The sequence below is a fragment of the Volvox carteri genome, assembly GCF_000143455.1.
Source record: "Volvox carteri f. nagariensis unplaced genomic scaffold VOLCAscaffold_32, whole genome shotgun sequence".
Lineage (NCBI taxonomy): Eukaryota > Viridiplantae > Chlorophyta > Chlorophyceae > Chlamydomonadales > Volvocaceae > Volvox > Volvox carteri.
The window spans coordinates 36502-54987 of record NW_003307575.1 but is presented as its reverse complement, the minus strand read 5'-3'; the positions used below and the strand labels follow the sequence as shown (position 1 = coordinate 54987).

The following is an 18486-nucleotide window of genomic DNA, read 5'->3' as shown; positions in this document are numbered from 1 at the left end:
GTTACTTCGGCACCATTCCAGCAATCGGCTGCTGATGATGAGAGCAGACCTCCAAGAGCAGTACAGCAATAATGAGCCCTGGATGTTGATGTGTGCTTGCACAGAGGCTTCTTCGGCTCGGGCCCCGGCTGGCAACTGTGTTCGTTGGAATTGGAACTGGAATTAGGATTTCGTTTTTTTAAGGGGGGGCCCTGTGGTATTTTTTTGTGTTTTATCCGAATACCTTTTGTTGGATGTGTAGCGCACACATGCTCCGCTGCTCCGGAAACGTTTAAGGGCAGCATCTGTGTCTGCATTTGGATTTCTGGTGTTGCTTTTTTGTGTGTGAACAGTGGGGGACGTGTTAAGGGGTGTAGCGTCCCTAAAATCACAGCTACAAGCTACAAGTTCCCCGCGCACACACACGCGCATACGGAGGTTGTCCGTAAGGGACAGCCTGAGGGGGGGCCCCGAGGGCGGTGGATTGGTGTTGATGTTGTGGGTACACACGTGGGGGGCCCATCAAACCGTCATCCTCCCCCGTCCGTATGTTTCAGCATGGGGGAGCCGTATGTATGTATGTATGTATGTAGGTACTTCTTAGCGCAACGTGCCTGACTTACCTCCCAAGACTACAGCAACAAGCCATCAGCTGGTCTGCCGTCCTCCGCACCCACGCGGGCTCACAGGCGCCACCCCAGGTGCTGCTGCGTTTGATTAGCAGCGTATTGAATGTGGGTGGGGCTGCGCTTGAGGAGGTGGCGAGGAGGGGGGGGGAGCCTCTTCTGGTGCGTGTGTGGTCTGGATCCAGACCTTCGGAGGGCGGTTCAACATCCGGATTTAGTCGGTTAGATTGGTTTGGTTTACAGAAGAGAACATATCGTATGCAATTTCGGACGCCTGGGCGCGTCGGCTAATTTGTTTGTGTTCCTCTGTATCTGTGTCTTCTCCGCCTTTGCGCGTCTTTTTTTTACTGTTGTCGTGTTGCACGTGTATGTATGGTTGCGTTGTGCATTCATGGTGCACCGCCGAAACACGATGTGACACACACACACACACACACAGACAGACAGACACACACGAGATTGCTCTGTCGTCTGACAGGAAAAAGGGGATAGCTTAAAAACCCGCATACCTGTGTGCATATCGCCCAGCATACCTATCTAATGCTGCGATAAACCTTGTTGACTGCAAAATAAAATATTCTTTGTTGTAGGCACGCTCGTGCTGCTTGCTCGTGCACGCTGGAGGTCCTGGTACAGAGTTGTTGTAGTAGTGTGTTGCGACGACGATATTGTCGATCGGCGGGGGAACCTAGGGAAGGAGAAGACTTCGATGATGAGGGGGAAGGAACTCTACCGGACCAAGCGCGTTTCGCGGAGAGCCTGTGCCATGGGTTGTGCATGACGACTAGCAGGCCCGTCGGGACGGCAGTGCAGCAAGCTGGTGGTTGTGGTTGTGGTAGTTTTCGTGGATGCGAGGGTATTATTATTTTGGCCCCCTCCCCCAAGCGCGCTGGCATGGTTGGTCTCCTGGCAGGGCTTTTGCCCCTTTGCTGGCGCCGGTTTAGAAAGGCGGAGGGTTGGGACATGTGTTACGCTGGCTCATGATATGTCGGACAGGATTCGTAATCAGACAAAAGCAATCTGTCTGGTGTAGCATATACGTCCTTCCTAAAAATGTATACAACCTTTTGCGTCGTTTTAGGGGCTGGCAATGTATCCATACGTATTGTGCTGTGCACGCAATGTAAAAAGTAGTAAGGGTGTCCAAGGGGTCCCTTGAAAAGTCATTTCAGTTTTGTTGCTTGGTACATTTTGTCCGGCCCATAAATGGGTTTTGTCAATCAAATAGTAGTAGGTCGTTTGGACAGTCATGCGGTGTGTATGTATGTCAGTATATTTAGTATTAGAAGAGAAGCTGTGATTGGGGTTGTTGGTTGAGGAGGGAGGAGGGTGGGGACTCTACTGTGCCTGGCTTCGTGCGGCTGGGGTACGTATGCATGTACGTACGTACGTATGTATGCATGTGCAGTACTGTACCATGCATGTGGTGTTCAAATCAATGTCAGCAGTGCGGCATGTCGTTGGTTTCGGAGCAGCCTTGCAGGGGGACTGCTTAAGAGTGAAAATGTATGTTTTATGTGCGTATAGGTGTGCTGGAGTATGGGATGGGATGGAACTTTCGGTGCGGCATAGAGAGAAACAGGCGGGGTGGGGTCGCGGCCGGGCGGTGGCGCAAGAGGCGGATTGATGGAGCAGTTGGCAGGGACTTTTGTTGTTTGCTGGCCAGCTCTGCTGATGTAATGGCCGCTGCCCTCGCCTGATGCTCAGCCATATGTCCGAACATCTCGGGATTCATGTTGAGGTATATATAGTCGGGCATGAGTAGATATTCCGTGTATGCTCGTCATCCGGCTGGTCGCAGCCCTGGATTGTATGGACATTCATAGTGGTGGTAGTGGTAGTGGTGATTGTGGTGGTGGTGGTGGCATCGGGTGTAGCGCCCCCTATGGATTGGGGCCCTCTGCTACCTGAGCAGGACCGAGCACACATCCCCAATGTTTTTTCACTTTTTCCGTGAAAAAAATGTTGCAGGTTGGAGCCAAGATAAAAGAGGGTCCTGGAGGGCCTTGGTGTGGTATTTGTGAGACCCGTGAGACCCGGCGCGAAGTGGGGATGCCTCCTTTTGTGTGTCAGCACACAGCGGAATCGTTTTAGGGGCCTGCTCACATTTCCTCCCAGCTCGGGTGTTTTTCGTGGGGGCAATCGGGCAAATCCCGCCGCCTCTTAGCTTGCTTGCACGTATGTAGGCTAAGTAGTAGTAGTAGTAGTGGTGGTAGTAGTACTAGTAGTAGTTGTGTGGGCGCTTGTCGCGAGTTCTTTACTATATATTCGTATGCTGGCTGGGGTGTTGTGGCGCCCAGATTTCTATACATAAATCCTGTATGACGCCCCCTCTAAACCATATCACCTTGAAAAGAGTATATGTAGTATACCGCAGTAACATGGATTTATAAAATCTTTAGCGCCAGCTGTAATAATGTAATTAGGCAATATCGCATAGAATGTCGCAATTGTTTGTTAGTTGAGGCAATAACGCCACAAATAAAGCTTTTAACCTTGAAGGTTGCCGCGCTATGGTGTGTGGCGTTTCCGTGTTACCCTTGTCAGTACTACTAGTATAGTAGCAGCAATTTCCCCGCTTCCTAATATGAATAGGTGATATGATTCATGCTGTTGCAGCAGTGGATCCACATCATCATACCTGTTCAAAAGTTTCCCCCACACGTCCCCAAACCACGTTCCTATTCAGGCATGCTACGCACGAGGGCGCTGCGAAACACACCTGACGCGCCAGCAACATGCAGCAATCGTTGCGCGTCTTGATAACAGCGCACTGCTATCGTCGGCCTGACGTGCCGACCGAAGCTGCATGTGCCCAGGTTGAATGCCGCTAGGTCACGGTGACTATATAAGAAATCGCGCGATGTTGCAGGGGTCCACTCGGGGGGCAATGCGGTGGGAGTTGCCCCAAAAGAGCTGCCCTTTACGGCCTAGTGGCCAGCCCTCTTAGCAGCCAAGCTAGCGGAGTCTCTCACTTCACGTCAAGTGTCCTTTCTTTGCTGTTTTCTTCCTGCATCGCTGCGAGCTTTCCTTCATGTTGGTGTTTGTTTCTTTTCTCCTTGCATCACGTTTTTGTGAGGCGCTGCTTAAAAAGCAGAACAATTCAGAGTAATTAAGAGCTCGATATTCGAGTCGAAGCCAAAGGCTTGATAGGAGAATAGGGTTCTCCATCTCCCGGCCGGACCCGTCCTCGTTTGTGTGAACACTCGTGACGTGCATGTCCGTACACATACGTGCGCACATCATGCGGGTACGGCACCCTCGGGTGGGGATTTCGGTGCGTTGCGCTGCGCTCATTTCGCACCGTAATCAACAACATGCGGGAAACGCAAATGCAGCCGCAACTACACAAGTAAAGAAACAACAACAAACATAGCACTCGCCATCTTCGCCACAACTTCTGCCATCTCCTTTGCCAAGAGCTAGACAGCATTTTTCGACATGATTCGACATCCCAAATGTGGCCCCGCCTCGCTGCGGCCCATACCGTACGACAGGGTACGGCGCAGTCACAGACCTTACGCACCCTACTGATTGTTCCCTTTGAGGACGCATTGCGGCCGTCACAATTTCCCCAACCCTAAGGCCAATCACCCAATCCTAAACACATTTAGAGCGTCGCCTTTCAGGTTTTGCATTACAGAGAAAAAAATCTCCCGCCATGCAAGATGATCAGCTGAACGCCACCCGGATTGACGAGCGTCGAAGCGGATGTAGCGTCACATGCATGGCTGCTCACACTCACACAGTCAAACTGGCAGGCGAACAAAACAGGCGAGCGGATGCAGACGTAAACAAACACCCCGCTATGGCTTCTAAAAACACATACCGGGACATATGTCTGTCGTACTACTAAGCGCATCTGTACAACATTTATATATCACACATACATTAGCTCTGAAACATGCACATACGGAAACTTGCTCCGCGCATCTTAAAAAGCTCACCGACAGACAGACAAACAGACATATACGCTTCATGCATTACCGCTGAGCCACTGCCCACCCCCCGAAGTACGGTACGACACCCGGCACGGGGCCAGGCAAGGCATGGGAGCCCCTCCTCCCTCCACAGGGAAGTTAAGACACGGGTGTTCCCGCCCAGGATTCAGTTCATTAAAACACACACACACACACGCACACACACAAAAACACACAACAGACACACACGTACGCACGAAGCACCGGCGTAGATGCTAGGCCTAGTCTAGAGTTCGAATCCCAGAGACGGTATTTAGATTCGTAAGAAGATGTGGGTTCAGATCCCACCGCTGGTCCTCCGGGTGGAGTAGATTGGGGTGATGAAATCTGAGATGGGACAGTGGGTTCCTCCGGCGCCGGAGCTCATCATGGAGATCTTTACACTGCCAGCAGTGGCGGAGGAGTAATTCTGCATACGCCCTGGACCAGAGGCTGTATACCAGATGGTGGTTGGATAACGCACTCGGGCGGCGGCAGGATTCGCAAGGATAGAGTGGCGCGGTGGATGGACACCAGTTTGAGTGGATCGCGCAGCTGTAGAGCATGCGCTTTCGGTGGAACGGACGTTGCTCGGCATCTGAGCTGTTGTCTCTCGCTGGCTAAGGGATCTGAACAGGTGACAGCGCGTTGCGTTGATAAGGAAGAACGTTTAGGACTCTAACCGATATAACGCCCCTCCAATGATAGAGTGCTTCGGCGGTCGTTACCGTTGGGGTATACGGTTAGGTGCCCCTGGCCAGCGTCAGGCCGGGATTGATATGTAACAGACACACATATACACATACATACATATAAACACATGAACACACATATACACACATGGACACACATGAACACACATATACACACATGAACACATGCACACACGTACGCATATGCACATTTAAGATTCCGGGGTTGCGAGCTGAGTTTATCTCTGTGGCGCCTCTTACCTAAGAACCGCTTCTTGGCTGATTTCTACGGAGCTAATCAAGAGGGCCCTCACTCCGAGGAGCTTAGTTCTACATTCTTATGTTCATGACTAAAGCGCATTCCCTAGGGAACATAAGCGTGCATGTCGACTGCATGCAAGCAAGCAAGGGAACATGCATGCATGCATGCACATTTTAGCGAGAGCACCCTGCAGTGCTGTCCTGGCAGGCAGAGGCAGACGCGTCCTCGCGAACACGAACACTTCCCCACCAACCTCTATGCTCAGAATTTTCCTCCTCACAAGTGAAATATTAGGTCAAGTGAAAAGTTAGGACAACAACACCATCTGGTATGTATATCGAAGGGGTCGACCCTAGGGTTCCGGCACCTATTACTCGCAGCAAAACAGAACCGAGAAGCAGCACCCGATCTCAGCACTGCACTGGCGCCACCGTCCGCCCCCCGTCACTGTACTGCAATGCAAGACGCCACCGCTGCGCCGTACAAGCTGTTTGTGTGCCAGCTGGCGCACCGGGTTTACTCTTCCACCGCCGTCGTCGCCGCCGCCGGCGCACCTGGTTTGCCTGATGGCGTGCCGACGGCGGCGGCTGCGCCGGAGCTCAATTGCTGCCACCGCTGCTGCTGCTGCTGCTGCCGCCGCCACCACAAGAAGCAGGCGCGTAGGTAGGTGTGACATAATATGGTTGTGGACAGCGCGACAGCGGCGACGGCGGCGCAGCGAAGGCCGGCTTGAAGCCGATTTGGCGGCACTCGGCTCCTGGTGAGCATCATAGCCACGCAGGGCGCCACTTTGGCAACCGTCACGACGGCGACGGCGCGTAGCGGCAGCTGGTACGACATGACGGAATAGGTACGACGTAAAGGTACGACAACAGTCAACGGGCACATGTCAAAAAGGCATTCACAGAGGAAAGAACTCACACGGAGGCCATGGATCCAGGAGGCGAGGAGGATGATGTACTCCTGAACTACTCAATTCGTCCAAAGTGCATCATCGCGGGTTTTATAGGTGCCGTACATTTGAGCGACAACTGAGTCAACTAAGAGATGCCGTTTTCGAGGAGAACCGAATGATGAGTGTGCGTGTGGTGTGCGTGTGGTGTGCGTGGTGGCATACCCGCGTGCACTGCTGGCGTGTGTTTATGTATGTATAGGGTTGGCAAAATCTTTAGATGGAAAAAGTATCTAATTAGAAATCTGATTAGATACCTAATCTAATTAGGTAAATCTTTAGATGGCCAAACGGAAAACTGCCTAAACGGTGGAATTTTGACCTGAAATTTTGCATACGATGCGGCTTTATCTTTTCCTGGATTTTCCAATAATGTTTTGGGCCGCTCGACACTGGGAACACGGCGAACCCCTATGGGCGCTCTACAGACGCGTGTCGGATGGCGCCACGGGGTGTAATTAGGCGCCCCGCGGCCCAACCGTCGGCCCAACCGCAAACGGAACCACCAAAGTACACATGCCAACATGCGGGACACGCCCGCATTGGGATGCAAAGCTGTCGGGCTCTGTTCTGCCGGCCTCAGTTGGAGGGCGATGTTGCACTTGAAGAAGAAAAGAGCCAGGTGCTTCAGGAAGGTGGCGATTTGCACTGCAGCGAGGAAGAAGGTCCGAACTGGCCCCTCCTCCGCGCGCGAGCACTTCGTGCTGTTGGTTGTGGGCGCCCCGGACTGCTCGCTTCCGACCGCGCTGGCGACGTCCTTCTGGTGCTTCGCATAGTGATCCGGGCAGACAGCTGACGGGTTCTTCGCGCTATAGGACTTGTTGCAAACGGTGCAGACGAGGTTCACAACGCCTTTTACGAGCAACACGTCGAAGATGGACCAGTACGCTGCGGCTTTGATGCTGCGCTTGGCTTCGCAGAGCTTAGCTGCGTACTGTGGCGCGTCGAAAGTCTGGTGGTTGTATTTGTATGTGATCGGCTTTTGGGGTCCTGGTTCTGCCATTGTGCATTTTTACGTCTATTTGTGTATGTAATAGAGCGGAGCAAGGATATGACACTAAAGTTACCTTCAACATAGCTGTTTCGCGTGCCATGACTCACGTTTAAACGGTCTGGATCCGGTCACCGGCCTTTAGATAGGCATTAGATGGACTAGATACGTTTAGATGCCCACCTAAACGGTTTAGATGGCCTCATCTAAAATCTATATAGAAATCTAATTAGATGGCATCTAAATTATTTTCTAAATCTAAACTTCCGGCCAACCCTATGTATGTATGTATGTATGTACGTACGCGACTGAATCTGATTAAAACTGAATGCTGTACTGCAACACTGCATTCCCGTGTGCCGTATTCCATCCACTCGCCCATCCACTTCCAACTCACCAAGCACGCCAGTGACAGAAGCAGTCCTTCATGGAGCACCCTACCCAAGCCCAGGTGGTGGTAGGAGCTCACACCCGGAGGCAGTGGCCTGTCGAGGAACATCGAAACAGCCTTCACCGCCACGTAGGCGCCGTAGCGAGGGACCTTAATGCAGCGAACGACGCGGCCCCAGGCGTGACGCGGCAGCAGCAGATACGACAACAGGGATACGACTCCAGGGAGGCCGCCCATGACCGTCGTGATGTTGGCGGCGCTGAGCAGGTCGACACGCGCTCGGGCGAGGAGCGTCAGGAGGGCGAGGATTTCGAATGCTTGGCTGTCGGCCGGAGGTGGGAAGGCGGTGGTACACACACAGAGGCGCGCGTGGAGATCACAAACGCCCACCAGGTGTCGAGGCGACGGTGGAGAGGAGGGTCGGGGAAGAAAGATTAACAAGAAATACATTTCAAATGCGGCTCAGATCTATGCGTACATACGCATATACATATATACATATTCCACGTCAGCTACATGCCGCGCTCCTCCCCTTCACGCCTGATCCCCCCCCGCACATTATATGTTCCTGGTTGACGAGCCACGGCGCCACGTAAGCTCGATAACCCGCCTCCTCCCGCGGTTCCAAAGTGCGCCAGCCCAACACCAGCAGCAGCGCACTCCACCACCACCAACAACAACCCCTCCCGCCGGCACAGGGACCACGACTACACGAGCTGTTGCTGCTGCTGTTGCTGCTGCTGTTGCTCCCCATGGAACCTGCCGTCGCCGCCGCCGCTGGTGCAGCTGTAGCAGTAGCAGCAGCAGGAGAAGAAGAAGAAGAAGAAGACGGCAGCCGCCGCGCTGCCGCAGGCGAAACGAAGCCGTCACCACCACCACCGCCGCCGCCGCCGCCAGCACACGGCAGCCCGGGTGGTGCTCGGCGCCTGCACAGCTTGCTCTCCACCGCAATCCCAGGTGTCGCCAGCTGTACTACATCCCTAACGACGGCGTCGGCTCTGTCGACGGCGCAGGGCGGCCAACTGCCAGATGCCGTCGGGGCCGGAAACAACGACGGCGACGATGATGACGGCAACCCCGTCGCTGACCCCCTGCTGCAGCCCCGCGGAGGCGCCCCCGCCGCCGCCGCCACCTCCGCCTCCGCCACGACCGCATGAGTACCTCCAGCCTTCCGACCCGCGCCCTCATGCGCCTCCCGTCGACCTAGCGCCGTTTCCAGCTGCGACAAGCCGCGTAGCAGCCACGCCTCCGTTGCCTTAAGGTCCGCACGGGCCGCGAAGCACATCAGGTTGGTACCCAGCATCGCCCGCTGGCGGGGGTGCAGCTGCTCCATCGCAGTACTATCAGCGGCGGCGCAGCCGTCATCAGCCGCCGCCGCCGCTGCCGCCAGTGCCTGCTGCGCCGCCCAAACCCCGGCGTCCAGAAGGAAGCTGTTCAGTAGGCGTTGCTGCCGCCGCGCAAGCGCGACATCCAGAGCCGCCGCTGCCGCCACCGCCTCCGGCGTCGTCGCTCTCAATGGTTGCGACGGCGGCGCTGCCGCCGCCATGGCGTGGTCCTGTAGCTCCGCCGCCACCGCCGCTTCCGTGGCGGGCAGCGCTATTAGTGTCATCACGTGACCGGGCTGGTTCGACCAGGATACCTCCACCTGATGGGGGGTTGTCGGGAGGGGGGACACACAAACATAGATACGCACGTACAAAACACCCCTTAGCGCGATAGCCGCTAGCAACCACGTACAGCAATATCCCGCGCGCCCAGACCCTCAATGTCCTGGATCCGCAATCTCATGGCACACAGACAAACACACACAGACAGACAGACAGACAGGCAGACAGACGCACAGACATATGCACAAGACGCACAAGACAGTTAGGCACATATACATTGGTTTGCAATGGTTTGCAATCTCTCTCGTTTCTTCCTCCTCAGCCGCTGCCCCTGCCTAAGAATGCACGTACCAGTAAGATACCCGCGCGCCGTGGCTGGGCAAGCAGCATCTCCAGCTCATAGTGTTCGCCGCCACCGCTGCTGCCAGGTTGGCCTCCCCGAGTGTCTGTACAGCACAAGCCGCATGATGCACATGCGGACCGTCGATCGAAAGACCCATGGGTCGCTCGGTCGAATGACCCACGGGTCATTGGGGCAGATTGGGACCCAGCGGCGTTCCTGCAGGTTGCGATGAAAGGCGACGACGAGTCGCTGACAGCCGCAGTAGCACGAAGCTGGAACCGCAGCACACGCGTCGAGAGTATCTCCCCCTGTCCACGAGCAAAGACGGCTGGGGCTTCAAGCGGCCTCATTCGGCCGCCGCCCTTGCATCGACCCGACGTGCACGGCGGCGGCGGCGGCCGACACACAATGGCCCGCAGCAGCACCGTACCGCCGCCTAGCGGCGCAGCTGTGGCCGCGGCTGCAGCTGCCGTTGCCCTGCCTGCGGTCGCTGCCTGGTCCGATCCGTCTTCCCCTTCTTCCCCCTCCTCAGAGCCCCACACCAGCTGCACCTCCCTCGAGGCCGCCTGCTCCTGCCGGATGGTGGCCCCGTCGGCATCCGCATGCGCGGCGGAGGGCGAGGCCTCCGGGGCCTCCGCCCTCACCAACTGCTGCTCGTCCGCACATCGCCGCGAAGGCAACCCTGCCCGTCCGCCCCCTCCCGGCGGTGCCGCCGCCGCCGCCGGCAGCACCAGCACCCGCGGCCATAGCTGCACCACCCGCGGCGCGTCTGACGCTGCGGGCTCCATTCCAAGCAGTTGCACCTGCGGTGACGGCAGCGCCGCCGGCACCGCCGCCGCCGCCGGCAATGTGTCACCAAAACCATCAGGAGTAGCAGTAGCAGTACTAGTAGTAACAGTAGTACCTGAGCTACAGCCATCAAGCCCTAGCGCTTTTAGGATCTCCGCTGCGTCGGGTGCCAAGCTCGACCCCGAGTCGGTCACACCTCTGACGTCAGACCCTCTGCCGTACGGGCACGGCGGCGGCTTCACGGAGTGCAGGTCGTTGTTATCAAGGCTGCTGCCGTTGGCGATGCCCGCAGGCGCCCTGGGCCCCCCGGCCGCGACGAGGAAATCCAACGTCAGCTCAACGCATCCCTGTCGTACATACGACCCCGCCATGTACGCGCCCTGGCCGCAGGTACGGGCCAGACGTCCTACGAGGGCTTGCCAGTCCGGCCGCAGGTCACAGGGCTCGTAACCGTGTATTTTATACCGCGCGCTGCACGTCGCAGTAGAGCCAGTGTAGTAGCGCCAAGAGGGCGCCGCCGCCGTCGGCGTCGACATCTGTGTCACCGCTGCTGCCGCCGCCGCCGCCGCCGTCGCGGCGGAACTCCTGTGGCCTTCCAGAGGGGCTGCTGAGAGCGGCAAGTCCCGTCGCGCCGAGTCGTTTCCACGGCAGCGTGCCGTGCTCCGCGTGCATGACGCGAATGGTGACAGTCCCGCGGGTAAGGACCTTGCGGAGGCGCGGGGTTGAACGGCAGCGCAACGGCCGTCGAGGATGTGGAGCGGGTGGTTAAGGCGCAGCAGCCGTGCGCTGGCTGCAATGGCAGCAGCGGTGGCGGTGACGGCGCGCTGAAGATATGGCCAGGGAGGGCGGCCAGAGGGGCCGGAGAGAGACGCATCGCCGCTTAAAAGTCCTTCGACATGCGGAAGTCCAATTCGCGACGGAGGATTTAAATTTAAATTGTCCAATTGGATTGCCTCAGAGCGGTGTTGGTATGCCAGTGTAAAGGGTACGCCACGCGCTGGCGCGGTAGCCGTCGTCGGCATTGAAGAGTGGCGGGTCGGCAGCAAAGGAGGAAGGAGACGCGGCCGATGATTCCATCGTTCTAATGGTGGAGCGCCATCATGGCGCCTCCTGGGCCGCAAGTAGCTGCGGATGCGGATGCGAACAGTTCGCAAAGCGGTCCAGGAACTAAAAGTGGCGCATGTAGCCAGCAGCCACGCCGCATATATCTGCAGTCATCAAAAGGATAGTCAAAACAACATGAATCAAAATGGAGTTGTGCTCATGGATTGCGGAACTCTGAACGTGCCGCAAATAGAAACGCAATTGTCAGTTCGCCGTCGCTACGGCTTCTAGCTGCTCAGCTTCCAGGTACCGTGCGTAATGCTGACAAAGCATTGCGGCATAAGAATATCACGAATTGTGCAAGCAACATAGGGCTAAGATTTTGCCTGCAAGCAACATGCTCTTGAAATTGCAAGGATAAGCCAAAACAGAACAGCTCTAGATACGCTACAGAATAAGACGCGACATTAGAGCGAGCTATGCCATATCGGTATTCTTCCTTACCGCGAAGAAACCCGCAAGGCGATTCTGCAGCAAGCACGCTATGTGGTTGACGGCCACGTCCCTTCCAGTCCTCAGGAAGCCACAAGTAAGCCTCATCTGCTTGCCTGTGTTATATCCTCAAAGGAGATATTTCTAGTTTTCAGTGCAGTGCCTTTAGCCTGCACTGAACGAAACCTGCCGTAGTTGTACTGCCCGCTCCACACTCCAACGCAAACGGGGCTAAGCCAGCGTGTCCCAATTCCTGATAGCTTCCATCGCATTAAAAGGGTCCGTGGGAGGCAAAAGCCCTGTTTAAAAAGCTTTAGCAGTACAGCATCCCGTCCCTCACGGGCCTGCAGCTCTCAGGAAAGCAGCACCGCTAATGCCGATATGAAATCTTGCTGGGCCGTCACTTATAGCAGCAAGTGTGCCCTGGCAGGCAAATCGTTAAGGCATGACAGAGCTAAACCCAAACAGATTGGCCATCTGCATTAGCATGTTTCATTTGCATTTACCATGAAAGCTTATATGAGTAATTTAAAAAGTTATGGTACGAAAGTGATAAGCCAAAGGAAAGACACATACGGATTCTCAAAACAAACAACTGTGCGTACCCATGTGCATGTTGTTGAAGCTTGCACTGCGAAGACCACCGATTTATCAAGGCAACCTGCATACAAGTATAAAGCTTGTGAACTCGGCTAGGTACCGGTACTGCAACACCGCTGTCGAGATGATACTATGTAGCCGCAAAAGTTTTCAAAGATCGCACAACTCGGAAGAAAATCCAATTCAGATAAAGTACACACTTTGGCCTCTTCACGGTGTGAAAAGCCCGCACTGCCTCGTACACCCTCGTAGGATAAATATATTTTGCAAAGTCACCGGACTGTCCTTAAGTAGTGTCTAGAAACTGAATTATTTCTGTCACAACCGTAAACTTATGAGGCTCGCATTGCCTGTGTGAGCGCGCCCAAAATATACAGAGTTCAGCTTACGCTTATCGATTAGGATTATCGCAGCATTTCCTCGTAAGGGAATTGATGTCTGCTCTCGACTTTGCACAAAATAATTTATTGTCACTTTTTAATGAGGAATAGATTCAACACACAGAAATGCAGTACGACGAGCACCATGGCCTGTACTGTCCAAATGTACTGCGGACGACCGCGCGGGCATGTTCCATGCAAACAATATGCGAAATTGATTCTGTAATCAAAATATTCCGTGAAGTGTGAAAGCCACCGTGGTTTCTCTGCAGGATACCACCTCCGTAGGTGAGCTAAAGGAGCTCGCTGCAGTCTCCTGGCCGCGGATCGCAGCAAATGCCAACTTGTCACCTTCCTCTCCCTTAAATAAAATTTGAGGTGCACAGCCGCACATCGAGCGAATAAAAAGGTAGAATGTTGTTAATTTTGTAGGGCATAGGAGCAGGGGAGCACGGTAGTGCTACCACTCTTGTCGCGACCGATCGGTCACTGTCCTCCCGCCGCAGGGACGCAATTCAACGCGATATACTGATACTCCGGTGCATTTATTGTTGAGAATGGAGGAGATGGACAAGAAATCAGACTCAGGAGCCAACCGAAATGACCGGCAGAAAGGTCACGCCGCGACCAACGGCCGTCAACGTTCCTCCTAACAACGCAACCGCGGCCGCCATATGCCCTTCTATACATTCCTCAGGACCGACCCAACTGGGACAAACACGCAAACGAATTACAGAGCTGAGGACGCGACACAGCAAGACACAGAGCAAGACAAGGATAGGCAAGACCAGATGTTACATGTTGTACCGTATGCGGCCACACAGCAGCAACACAACGGATGCCTTTCAAGGGACACAAGTGCGACTAGGTTAAAACCTGAGTAAAATGCCGCAACGATCTATTACGTCGTACACATGTACAATTCTTTCCGTTACACCGTAACACGCATCCTAAGCACGTTTGCTTTTACGTCAATCTTTCAATGACGAGATAGCGGATGCGTCAATACATGTATAGTGACGATATAGCGAATTCGCTAAGGAATAATTACATGTACTGTTTCCGTGCATAATTCCTTCCTTTGCGTTTTTCCTTAACTGTATTTGAAATTCCATGAGGACTTTCATAACCTTGTGGGATTCGTCCTCCTTGGTCTATAAACCCCCAAGCCGTCGGCTCTTAAATGCGGGATGAAAAATCACCGAGATATATATTCCTATAAGGCTATAAGGTCCCGGAGGCTGAAAGACGCCACCCGTAACGGTAACGGGAGAGAGCGAGAAGTGGGGGAGAGGAGCGAACGACGCAATAGTGACCGACTCCGCACCTCCCCCCCATGGTCCCCCACGGCCTTGTAACGGCGGCGTCCGACTTGTAAAGGCACCGCCTCTCCCACTCCCACTTCTATCGCCTGCGTGAGACTCTCCCTGACTCACGCTCTGCACCCTTTTGTTGTTTGCGCCACACCACTCCTTCATCGGAGAACTTTGTGGATGTCGTTGTGTGTGCGGCATTACTTAGTTAGCAACCGGATAGGCAGCTGTAATAATAGGTTTGCGCTTTCCCTCGGCTCTGCAGAGCAGCTGCTTTCAATTGGATCGGATTTGTCGTAAGTAACCTCAATCACCATGTTCTATTTCTGCATTTTGGATTCACGCAAACGGAAGGAAAAGGTTTCCTGCCTAAACCTGCATGTAGTAAAGCTGGTCGCGCTGAAAAGGCCTCTCGAGATGCTGGCGAAGCGCCTAATTGTAGACGTCATGTATGCCGTACTTTGTACCGAGGTACTACACCTTAACTCAAGAGACGCACACAGACATCGTGTCCTTCGCGACATCTCCTTTTTGCTGAGAGAGACACACACACACTCGTACAGTACTTCACAAACACACATACACACGTATATACACATACGCCAGTTGATTAGCGTGGGGCAACCCCACCATCCGCACCATGCGCACTCTTCGTTGCCAGCCCCACGTCCTGTCGGGCTATCCAGGACAATGAATAGAAACTTTTGCCGTATTTTGCCGTCGTATCAATGCAACACACACACACACACATACACACCCTTCAACAAACCACCTGCTGTATCTAAACCCTAAAACCCTATCCATGGATGAAATGAAGCATTTCGAAAGCGTCTCAACGATAAGGTTGGCCATCATTTCCAGTATATATTGACCTTATCGATCATCATCGTCATCATCATCATCACCATCAGCAGCAGCAGCAGCAGCAGCCGCCCACACTCCATCTTCCTTACACAGCCTTGCCAAATCATCATCATCATCCTCACCTCCGCCTGCTGTCGCCGTCCAGGGTCGACACCACCCTATGCAAGGGGGCCAGGCTCGCCACCGTGTCGAAATTCGCATTCGTCGACAGCGCGCACATATACACATATACACATATACAGAGCAGCTGCAGGTGCACCAGAGAGCAAAAAATGCTTTTTTCAGCGCCACACACGCACCAACACACACCTTCTTCAAAAAACAAAACACAACAAAAGAAACCCAAGAAACCCACACGTCACGCGCCTGTAATTTTATATCATATAGAGGTCGTGCGGCCCCGGTACGGCATAGATACGGATGCATCCTATATCTTTGAAGCCCTACCAGCGCGCATAATCTATGGACGAAAACATATTCACAGATGGGCGGTATCTTGCTCTGCTGACTCGCCTGGTACCTGCCGCGCGCGCGGGGCTACTACATACCCCTATACGTATGTATACGTATATACACGCAGCTCCTGCAACAAACTCCACCTCCACCTCCACCTCCACCTCCACCTCCACCTCACTCTTAGGTTGTGTTTTGATGACCGATCCCGAGAATCTAAGCGAAAGAGTGTGTGTGGTTGTGCGTGTGTGTGTGGTTGTGTGTGGTGTGGTTGTGTGTGTGTGTGTGTGTGTGTGTTGATCTAGAATATAAACCAACCCCGCCCTCACTTCCATCCCGCCAAAAATAACTCGCAGCAGCAGCAGCAGCAGCAGCTGGGTTTGCACATCCTGCTGCAGCAGTAGCACACACCACCAGGTGACACCATCCCTAACAAAAACAGTACAATACGTAGGTGGTTGTGCAGCACCCCCCTTCCATAACAAGCACCCCATTCGCACATGAAGCGTGAGGTCTTCGCCGTCCTCTAAGGCAACCCAGCCGCAGTAGTAGCAGCAGCAGCAGCAGTAGCGCTAGCGGCAGTAGCAAAATACTTAGGGCAAGGCTAGTGTGATGCTTTCAACAAGTAAGAAAAGGAAGAAACCAGAACAAGCCTTTACACACATCTTAGCACATGGTTCTGTTCACCTATATATATGTTCTAGTTCCAGAAGAAGAGTCTGCCGTACGCACGTGTTTTGTTCGGTGCTACAGTCGTATGACGCGACAAGAAGAAGAAAAAGAAGTACCAGCAAAAACAGCATCAGTAGCAGTAATGAGCAACGGTTATATTTTAACGATCAACTGTCAACTCACCGGCGTATGGGGCCACCTCGCAACGGAACGCCTCCTCCTCGTCGTAGGACCATAATCCGCCTCCCACCCGCAGCCTCCGGATTCCAACAATATGACAATGTTATGGTGGTGTGATGGTGCTGTAAAGGTTGTGCTGGGGTAGTTAGTTAGTCATGACGCTAAAATGCAAAAAAAGTGGCTGCTTGCAAGAGGATGGATTCGATTCCGGACTCGAGAGCCATCATGACGTCAACACACCTCCACTCTAAGGCATGGATCACATCACATCACATCACATCACATCACATCACATCACATCACATCACATCACATCACATCACATCACATCACATCACATCACATCACATCACATCACATCACATCACATCACATCACAGGAAAGCTGATTTCCTAAGTCGCCGGCAGGTTATAACAGGTAACAGACAACTTTGTCATCAGTCATCAGCAGTCCAGGAGTCGAAATAAGCGAGCAGCAGTCTGTGTCCGCCAGCAGGCTGTTCTACTGCCGCCGCCGCCCCCGCCACCGTCCACGACTGTCCGTCTGTCTGTCTGTCTGTAATTCGGGTCATTCCTGTGTCTTTGTCAGCAGCCGCACCCTCCCCCCTTTCCGCTGTCAGTGGTGGTACACCGAGTCCCGGGTGGGGTACAGCGACTTCACGAACTCAAAGTAGTCCACACAGCCGTTGCCGTCCTTGTCGAATGACTTCATGACCGCATCTACCACCTGCACGCACACATACACACACACACATATATATATATATGTACATGATTACGCGGATAAAGGAATGCGCCACCACCACTACCACCACCACCACCACAGCAGTAGCAGCCACAACCATCCTCGTACAGCACAGTACAGTACCAACACCGCGCTCTACCCCATACACCGGCCACAACCCACGGCACTTTAACCCCCCCCCACGGAGGGAGGTGGGGGAGAGCCCCGCACCGGGGGCCCCACATAACTAACCAACGACATAACTAACCAACTAACTCTTTATATCAACACCAGCCGTATAACACATACGCCCGTCCCGTCGTCCCTCCCACGCCCTCCATCGGCCAGCCTGTCCTGTCCCCCTGCCCCCCTGCTCCTACACACCTACACACCTACACACCTACCTTCCCGCCATCGCAAAACCCCCAACCCAACCCCCCACACTCTTCTCCCCCCCCTCACACACATATACACATATACACATATACACATATACACATATACACACACACTCACACATACACACATACACACACATACACACATACACACACATACATACATACACACATACACTCACATACACACACACACTCACATATACACACACACTCACACGGACACCAACACGCCCAAGTACCGATACCGACCTCCTTAGTGACGAAGATGCCCAGGGAGTTCAGCGCGTCCTCCACCTCCTCCGCGTTGAGGGCTCCGTTGCCGTCCCTGTCCATGAAGGCGAAGGCCTGCACCAGGCGGTCCAGGGAGACCGCCCGGCCGCTGCGCTTGAGCTGCAGCTTCAGCATCGCCATCTGGATGGCCATGTGCATGGAGCGAACCTGCATAGTTGAGGTGTACGGAGCGACGAGGTGTACGGAGGTGTACAGAGAAAAAGAACGAACGGGCAAGGGGATGTCGGCAGGACTCCAAGAACAACGATGAACCACTCACCACAACAATCCGAATATATTAAAAACAAACACATATAATATGCTACGCAAACAGCACTAGTACGGTACGGCAGAACAAAAGCGTCCGAGCAACAAAACAACCCATTCCCTCTCCCCCGCACACACACTCACACTCACACTCACACAACGAAAACAGCCATGGACAAACAGCCAAAGCAAAAATGCGCAGTGGGGAGCTACTGTAGTCGACAACCTCCCCCAC

General features: G+C 54.0%; 3 protein-coding genes across 3 annotated transcripts in view; all 3 read right to left on the bottom strand.

The window, feature by feature from the left end:
* Nucleotides 1-380: 380 nt before the first annotated feature.
* VOLCADRAFT_93489 (uncharacterized protein) lies at nt 381-6194 on the bottom strand (the record flags this gene model as incomplete). Its single annotated transcript, XM_002952729.1, has 4 exons — nt 381-436; nt 667-723; nt 3328-3410; nt 6073-6194. 4 exons carry the CDS (start codon nt 6192-6194, stop codon nt 381-383), a joined length of 318 nt encoding a protein of 105 aa, XP_002952775.1.
* A 538-nt stretch (nt 6195-6732) lies between these two features.
* VOLCADRAFT_93488 (uncharacterized protein) lies at nt 6733-12235 on the bottom strand (the record flags this gene model as incomplete). The annotated part of the gene is made up of 6 exons (XM_002952728.1): nt 6733-7404; nt 7859-8174; nt 8941-9497; nt 9811-9905; nt 9984-11415; nt 12140-12235. The coding sequence occupies 6 exons, from the start codon at nt 12233-12235 to the stop codon at nt 6733-6735; spliced, it is 3168 nt and encodes a 1055-aa protein (XP_002952774.1).
* A 4970-nt stretch (nt 12236-17205) lies between these two features.
* The window catches only part of VOLCADRAFT_93487 (uncharacterized protein), a gene marked incomplete at both ends in the record, with an annotated part of 7672 nt that continues 6391 nt past the window's right edge, over nt 17206-18486 (bottom strand). The window contains 2 exons of the mRNA XM_002952727.1: nt 17206-17316; nt 18009-18152. Coding sequence (XP_002952773.1) covers nt 17206-17316; nt 18009-18152 — 255 coding nt within the window. The remainder of the gene's footprint in view (nt 17317-18008; nt 18153-18486) is intronic.